Genomic DNA, 9,040 nt, shown 5'->3' on the forward strand with positions numbered 1-9,040 from the left:
CTAAGTGTGCTAAGAAAAGGAGCATAATTTTGTGTGTGTGTGTATTCCTCCCCAATGCAATTTTAAACAGGGTAGTCCTGCAAGGCCTCGCTGAGAAAGGTGCCATTTTAGTGATGACCTGGAGAAATACTTGCAGTGTTTGGTGTGGGCGGTGCATAGTAGGAGAAGGGAAGAGTGATGCAAGCTGAGGCTGGAGACAGAGGCAGTCTGGATTCTGATAGGCTCTCTGCACCATGAAAAGGAGTTCTGATTTCAGTCTAAGTACAAAGGGAAGCAAGTGGAGGAATTTAAGGAGGAGACACATAATATGATTTTACATTAAAATAAAATCATTCTAACTTTCATGTGAAGAATGGATTGTAGGAAAGTTAAAGTATATAAATAAGACCAGGAAGGAGGCTATTACAGCAGCCCAAGCAAGAGAGAATAGCTCTCCTAACGAGGACAAGCTTATGGCAGTGCAGAAAAATGGGCAGATCTAGGATATGTTTTAGAGGTAGAGTCAAAAGAGCTTGCTGATGGTCTCCATGCAGCAGGAAGGGTGGAGAGGAAAAGAGAAGAATCAAGGATAACGTCTAGATTAGGCAACAGTTTAATGAAGGAGAAGAGAGAATAGAGCAAGCAGATTTTTGTTTTTTAAATAAAAGTGAGTTCTGTTTTAGCCATATAAAGTTTAAGATGCGTATTAGATACCTGAGTGGAGATACCCAGAAACAAAGCAGAAACATGAGTTGAGGAAAAGTCAGGCAGCAGATAAAAACTTGGGAGAGTCATCAGCATTTAGTTGGTATTTCTAGTCAATCAACGGGAAGAGATCACCAAAAAATAATATGTAAATACTGGGGTCCCAGAACTGAGGTCTGAAGCACTTCAACATTTAAAACACAAACAGAGGAGAAAGAACCAGAAAAACTGAGAAGGAGCAATCAATAAGGAAGCAGGCAAACCAGGAGAGTGTCACAAGAAGCCAAAAGAAGACTTTCAAGAAGAAAGCAGACAGAAAAACAGCAAAAGCATTAAGCCAATAGCTCTCAAAATGAGGTCTCTGGGGCAGAAGCACCAGCATCACCTCAAAATTTGTGAGAAATCTAATTTCTCAGATTCCAACCCAGAATTACCGAGTCTGAGAGTAGGGCCCAGAAATCTGTGTTTTAACAAGCCCTTCCGGTGATTCTGATGTTTGAGAATGACTGTATTAGGTTACATTAAACACATAATTAACAGTAAGACAAGATACTTCAGTGGAAGCCATCACAAATACCAGAGAGCCCTCCCCTGCTGTCGATATCATTTATGAAAGTTTTCCAGGGCACTGAGACAGGAAGAAAGAAAAAGGAGAATTCTCGTGAGCAATCCACTGTTTTTCTTGAAACATGGTAGATCAACAGAAAAGAAAGGCAGAGATGGCAAATTAAGACAGTGGGAACTGAGGTAAACAATGAAAAAGCTAATAATCAAACTACAAACACTGAAAGGAAGTCACTTTTTACTTACTATTAAATTTCGAATTCAAGTTCACAAATCAAATATGCTTTTTTGGATTGCATTCATATCTGAATAATATACATTTCTTCAACACATTATCATTAACAATTATTTTGAATGACAGTTTTCCCCAAAGATCAACTTTCACCAGGAGTGTAAAAAAGGGGGCTGGCCTGGTGGCGCAGTGGTTAAGTTTGTGTGCTCTGTTTTGGCGGCCCGGGGTCCCCCAGTTCGGATCGCAGGCGTGGACCTATGCACCGCTCATTAAGCCATGCTGTGGCAGGCGTCCCAATATAAGGTGGAGGAGATGGGCACAGATGTTAGCTCAGGGCCAATCTTCCTCAGCAAAAAGAGAAGGACTGGCAGTGGATGTTAGCTCAGGGCTAATCTTCCTCCAAAAAAAAAGAGTGTAAAAAGGGGCAGACATCCAAAGTATAAGTAACTCTCCCATCAAACACATCCATCCAAAATGGTGAACCTAGAAATAAATGTTTTAGATATTTTTCAAAATCCCTCATCTGTAAAAATAGAAGAACAGAGGAGTTCAAAGAGTACTTGGGTTTTAAAAGGGAAGTCAATTTAGAAATATTTCCTTCTAAATTGATGGATGTTTTCTAAATTAAAATGTTCTTAGATTAATTCTCTTATGATATGCGTCCTTCCTCCTGTGGTTCAGCCTCTTGGTTTCGGGTCCACAACTTTAGTCTCATACAGTAAAGCAGATTTAAACTTAATTTCGTTTTTTTCCCCCTCAGGGAAAGATTTGCCCTGAGCTGACATATGTTGCCAGCTTTCCCTTTTTGTTTTTTCCTCCCCAAAACTCCAGTACATGGTTGATATTCTAGTTGTAAGCCCTTCTAGTTTTTCTATGTGAGCAGCTGCCACAGTGTGGCTACTGATAGACGGGTGGTGTGGTTCCGCTTCCAGGAAGCGAACCCAGGCCGGTGAAGCACAGCACGCTGAACTTTAACCACTAGACCATCAGGGCTGGCTCTAAATTTAACTTCTTAACAAAAAATATAACAGAAGTACATGAGAGATAGTATATAGAATATTTCCGTGTGATTAGTATTAAAAGGCATAAAAATCAAAATCAGAATTTGTTGTCTGTATTTAGAGAAAGTAATTCCTTTAAAGAACTAATTTTCTTTAGGACAGAAGACTACTCCATTCCTTCATCCAAGTCAAATTATTAAAAACAAAAAAACAGCTAAACTAGACTAAATGGAACAGGACGTATGCCCTTGCGCTCTTAGTTTACTAAGAAATAATTCTTAATTGTCCCCCATTCATATTATTTTTAGTTCAGTGACTATAGCTGTCAGTTTGGTTTGGCCCTGTTCTGTGGACTATGTGAATAGACCCTGGCTATGCTGCCATTGCTCTGGCTAGAAATTTGGAACATGACAGAACAAGCATAGATCTTACATTTATTAGTTAGAACTTGGAGCCTCCAACTATTTCAGAACTTCAATATCTATTAATAAACTGTGGCAGAGTGCAATTGCCATTTGCTGACAAGACAGATTTGATAACACAAAAGTAAAGCTTTGATTATTCAAACTTTCTTTTGAATTGTTCTTGTAGTCTTTTAAAGCCTGTCATAAGACATCTGACCCATTTAATAGGCTTTTCTTTCAAATAATATGCCCTTGTCATCTTTTAAGCTACACATGCACAATATAAAAGTTATTGCTGTGTCTACCTCTTCACTGTGATAACAATTCCAGGTCTCTACTGAAACCAACGACCACTAAATTTCACATGGAAGAGTTTATTAATAATTTTGGATGTCCATAATTAAAAACTGACTAATAAATCTATGGACTCAGTTTATTCAGGCCACTATAAATTAGGTTTTTCTCTATTATCAGTTGCCCATATACCTATAACCTAAAACTACAAAATATGTATCACTGTCAAAGTTCTTTCTTCATTTCCCCTTAAAACAAAATTTTTGTGTCGCTATTATAAAGCTTAAGAGCATATAAATGCTGCAATGTTTATACACGCTTTGCTCATATGCTACACTTAGGTCAACACTGTGGGTCTCCATTTAAAAAAGCAACCATGCCAAAGAGGGTCTTTTTAGCATTTTAGTAAAGGCCCACCAATAAACGGCTTACTCATGGCATCTTATCCTTTACAGCATCTTTTGCCCCTGCTAGACAAAAGTTATTTGCTAGGTATAAAGGAATCAACATTTGGAAAGAGAATTAGATTTCATTTCTAGTGTAAATGCTGCCTTAAATCACTAAATTTATCTTAACCACTGGTTTTTATAACATGTAATTTAAGAGAACCAGATGGGAACTGAATTCTCATGATTATGCTGTGGTAACTTCATTTATTCATTCAACAAATATTTATTAAAAAACTTTCTAGGTGCTAAGCATTGGAGTTACAAGTGTGAGTAAGGCACCTTACATTTTGCTGGGGGATATACAATTCTGGGTACTGATAAGTGCCATGAAGGATAACAGAAGTGACAAAGACCTAGTGTGCTCAGGGAATGCTCCTCTACGGAAGCAACATTTGAGGTGAGACTTGAACAGTGAGAAGGAGACAGCCATGCAAAGTTCTGGGGGGAAGGGCATTCTAGCCAGAGGAACAACTGCAAAGACAATTCCTCTTAGTGCCCTTCCTAATCTATGATGCTTACTTTATTCACAATCCAGTTTCAAACTCTCTTCCACTCAATGGAGCCTTCTGTGATTAACCCTATTTTGGCTTAAGTGCTCAATTTACATTATATTCATAGTTTTAAATTTACGGTTCTGAAAATGTAATTATTTACTGTTCTGTGTTTATTCTAGTCTCACAGTAAGTCAAAAATTTTAAGGAGAGAACTCTAGGATTATTCTATTCGTCTTTCACAGTACCTTAGCAGTATTCGTGCACAGGAGGAGAGTATTCAACTAACTACTGTAAAGGAAATCAGTATTTTGTTTCCCCATCCTCAGAATAAGGTTTGGTTACAGAATATTTCAGAAAGAACTAAAACAACACTGTAAATAAATCCCACGGAAAGAGCAACTGACTCAGAAGTGAGAAACTGCAAATTCAATTGCCAGCTCTACCATTTACTTAGGCATGAGGTTTCTGGCAAATCAAACTCTGACCAATTGTCAAGATCTGCAAAATGGGGATATCACTTGCCCTGTCTAACCAGGATTACTTGGTCACCAACTACATTCCACAGAAGATGATCACTGTCAAAGTTTACCATGGAAATAGAGCATAAATACTGGAAACAACAAATGTGTTTTCATTTTAGAACCGGAAGAGACCTTAAATGATCTTGTTCAATCTCACATTTTACACGAGAAAGTAGAGACCCAGAAAAATGAAGTGCCTTGCTCAAGGTTACTGAAATACATTATGGCAGAATCAGTACAGCATCTAAATTTTCTAAATACCCAGCCCAGTTTGCTTTTCACTACTCTGCAGTGCCTTTACTGCTTCTTGCAACCTCGTCCCCAATGTACATACCTCACAATTTATTCTAACATTTATATACTCAGATCCAGAATGGTAAAAACTAAATGACTTAAAAAAAAAATACCTACATACATTTCTGAAGCTGAGACCTTACATAATTTGATATCAGAATTCAATTTAGGAAACGTCACGCTGATATTTCTGAGTCAAAATATTAGGAATGTAAGGATTAAAATCAGCTGATGCTTAAAAAATATGCACTATTAAATGACTGCAAATTTGGTCTGTGGTTGGAGTATTTTTTTTACATAGTTTCTAACTGAATTGATAGGATGCTAATTCAATTACATTGTTATCTGAAAAATATAGAATATAATTTTATTTACAGGCAATATATTTGTACCATACAAAATACTGAAAACAATGTAAAATACTTTTTGTTTCTGGTCATCTTCCTCTGTTCTCTTATTCATGATTTTGACTTAGAAGCAGATTCTAAGATGAGAAATAGTTATTGAGTGCCCATGGTGCACCCTGGATTATGTAACAGTTTTAATGTGGGCAAATGATGATGGAAATTATGTAACAGTCTCAACATTAGAAAGGTCCAAATTCAATCTTTAAAGTGAAAATAAACTGATATTAAAAAAATGTATGTGCAAGTGAAGAATATGATGGAAATTATGTAATAGTCTCAACATTAGAAAGATCCAAAGTCAATCTCTAAAGTGAAAATAAACTAGTATTAAAAAATGAAAAAAAACAAAACTAAATGACTGCCTAATATTAGAAATTCTCATCTAAAACCAAAAATCTACTCCTCAAGAATGTCCTAAATATACCAAAGAAAGGTTGAAACATTATCTAAACTGAAAGAGGGTCTTGGGAAACATAAAAATCTAATCAGAAGTTAAATGGCTTTGGTGGAAGAGCAACAAAATGATGTCTCCTTAGTAACTTTCATTCTTCCAAGAAGCAAGAATATAAGTGCTTTAGAAAGTAGTGTGTGAAAACTACGGTTGTAAGAATCAAATGATGTAAGTCTGTGAAAGCATTTGTTAGACTATGAAGTACAAGTTATTATTATATAACAATTTGTAGTCTACAAGCATAGCAGTTTGCCACAGAGTAGACGTAAATGCTTATTTAAAAACTGCAATTCTTTTATACTGACTCACTGAAGTTTTATTCTTAAAAAAGAAAGAATGTTAGCCATGAAAGCTGGATCAACTATCCACTTCTGAAAAAGGAATTTATCATAGCCTCAACAGAAAACACACATACACACACAAAAATTCCCCCCTCTTCAAAATACAGGTCCTTCTTTTAGCCATGTGACCTTAAAGCAGGTCACTGTCTCTCTCTGGAACTGTTTCCTAGTAATATGTGTCAGGCACTGTGTTGGGTGTCTTGCACATACTGCCTAACAGGATCTGTTATACAGATAAAATGAAATAGAAATTATTATCCCTATTTTACAGTTAAGTAAAGTAAAGCTCAAAGGGGTTAGTTAGGAAACTTGCTCTAAATCACACACCTAATAAGCTGCATAACTGATATTCTGAACGTTCCTCTAACTGCAAAGGCCTCCTTCTTCCCACTTACACTACCTTGTAAAATGAGGTTGTTCTCAGTGATCTCTAAGGTCACTTCATGCAATAAAAAAATATGACTGAGTAATCCATTATTCTTCCAAAACCTGCATAGAAAAAATTTTATTTGTTGAATGATAATTATCTCACTACTTTCAGCTTGCCATTCCCTAAAAATAATTTTGGATTTTTAAAGTAGAGATAACTCTTTGAGAATCTACAATAGAGAACGTACAGGTTCTTTACAGCATATTAAGCAAAGGGCTTAATAATCTTTAAAAATGATAAATAAATGGCAACTGATAAATACTATTTTCAACCAAAGTTTTAACACTTTCTGAAGTGTGTCTTTAAAATATATATACACAGTTTTTACTTTTCTAAATTTTATGGTCCTTATAACCAATTTACTCCTCTGTGAATCTGAAAAGAAGCAATGTATTAAAGGCACATTATTACTTTGCTCTAAAATAACACAAATTATTGCAGAATAAAGAATGGATTCAGGTTTTCTAACAGCGATTTGTCTGGTGGTATATTCTGGTTGTCACGGAAATCATTAGTTATCTCTTCAGAAAATGCTACTGGAAATATCTTTTCTTCTAGACCAGTCTACATTACTAATGGTGAAATTCATCTAAATTAGTGAAACTGAAGGCAGAAGATTTAATATTACGACTACTGCTCTGCGGAATCGGCGAAACTGAGAACCATTCGGTACTCGGGAAACACTTTATTAGACACGATGATGTGCTAATTTACCAAGCATTTATTGAGCATCCACTACGCCAGGCACTGCGCTAGAAGTCGAACAGAAAACAATCCTTGGCCCTTAAGAACACCACGTCTTAGTGAGTTGAAACTCCAAAGCGGCCGCGGTCTTTGATGAATTTACTACTTACAGACATAATAACTGGAGGACCACACTACCTCACCAGTCCATCCTTCTGTTTGAGATTACCCAAATCCAGGCACTAGACTATCAAATCCAAACTCAAGAGTGCCGAAGTGAGAAAAAAAGAGCGCTACCCCGGAGCAGCTGAACGCGGAGAGTCCCCTTTACACCCAGTCTCTGTGGGGACTCCGGGGTGGACCCTGCGGGGCCCGGAGGGTGAGACGGGAGGCGCCTTAAGAGCCGGGCCAAAGCAGAAGCGGCGACGGGCGGGGCCGGAGCCCCGTGCCAGGCCTCGCTCACCTCTTCCACCTCGATCTCCTTGTAGTCGATCTCTTCAAAGTTGAGGACTTGGGAGGGGGCTTCGATCATCTCACCGGCCGAAGACGAGGAGGAGGAGGAAGCGGCAGAGGCTGTAGACATGATCCCTCGCGGAGCCCGGGGGGCCAGGGAAGGCTGCCTCCCGGACACTCCGGGGAGACACGCGCCCACCCGCCTCCGGACCGACCTTCACCCTGGAGCCACGGCGATGCGTGGCGGGGACAGAAGCAGCGGCCACAGCCGAGTCCCGGCTCCGGCTCCGCTGCGTTTTCCGCCGCCGGGCCCCGCCCACTAAACTTCCGGTTCCGGCCAGAAATCGGAAACAGGAGGAAGGCCGTGAGCTCGAGGGAGGGGAGGGGAGAATTTTGTGACTGAGACGGAGAAAGGAAAGACAGGTTGGGGGGTGGAGTAGGGGAGGGTGAGAGGCTATCTTGGACTTGTAGAACAAATTTCGCCAGATCTTTGTTAAAGGGCCTCCGCAACCGGATGATACCGCGAGAGCTGACGCAGTGTCGTAATTAAAATGCGCGAACGGAAGTGGCGCGGAGGGCGCCGGAGTGTCGGTGCGGTTGGTCCTTTAGGAACCCGCGGGAAAGATAAAAAGCCAAGCTCTTAACTCTGGTTGGCGTCTTGTGTTAAGACCCCACTTCCTTTTTTCTCTGAGACCTGCAGACGGACGGGATAGTGTTGAAGTGAATTTTTGTGACGAAGCTTAGTTTTCAGCTAAGCTAAAAGTAAGCTGAGAGGAATTGTTTCTTTAAGAAGCTTTGGAAAACGTGTTTCCCCCAATGTGGTGCCTGGAAGGAAGGAGTTGCTACTGTTACTTTGAGCCACTCCCTGACGCTGTCAGAGATTCTAAAGAAAATAATACAGAGCGAGCCACTGCATGTAACCTGAGTAACACTGTCTAGGCTGAGTGCCCACAAACAGAAGTTAATATTAGGTAAGGTAGATATTTGTAATTTGGCGTAATTGGTGTTCATGTGAAGTTATGGGTTGTATTAACAGTAGGTATCAAGTGTGGAGCACTATGCTAGATGCTTTACATGTATATTTAGTTCTTAACAAAAGCCTTGCAAATTAACTGATTTTTTTTTTTTTTTTTTGCCATTTTCAGGACATGAGAAAATAGGCCCAGAGAGATTAAAACAATTATGATCCTCACAAGCTAGTAGAACCTAGGTCGGTATATCTCCAAGGTGGATAGTATTGCCTGTGTTGTGCTATCAACACAATTTTTAGTTTTGAACTAGCTGTTAAACTTTATTTAGTCAATTTGACCTGAAGACCAACTGGGAAAATTGGAGTT

General features: G+C 39.0%; 1 protein-coding gene across 4 annotated transcripts in view; it reads right to left on the bottom strand.

Moving 5' to 3' along the window:
• The window catches only part of MAP3K7 (mitogen-activated protein kinase kinase kinase 7), a 68,984-nt gene extending 60,747 nt beyond the window's left edge, over window positions 1-8,237 (bottom strand). For 3 of the 4 annotated variants that reach the window (XR_011522572.1, XR_011522571.1, XM_070559170.1), the window contains exon 1: window positions 7,714-8,225. Coding sequence is in view for 2 of the 4 variants with exons in the window: in XM_070559170.1 (XP_070415271.1) it covers window positions 7,714-7,833 (120 nt within the window). In the remaining 2 variants the exon portion in view is untranslated. Of the gene's footprint in view, window positions 1-7,713 lie in introns of all 4 variants that reach the window. The other variant, XM_070559171.1, reaches the window with a different exon arrangement.
• Window positions 8,238-9,040: the final 803 nt, after the last annotated feature.

Source organism: Equus przewalskii, chromosome 9, assembly GCF_037783145.1.
Source record: "Equus przewalskii isolate Varuska chromosome 9, EquPr2, whole genome shotgun sequence".
Lineage (NCBI taxonomy): Eukaryota > Metazoa > Chordata > Mammalia > Perissodactyla > Equidae > Equus > Equus przewalskii.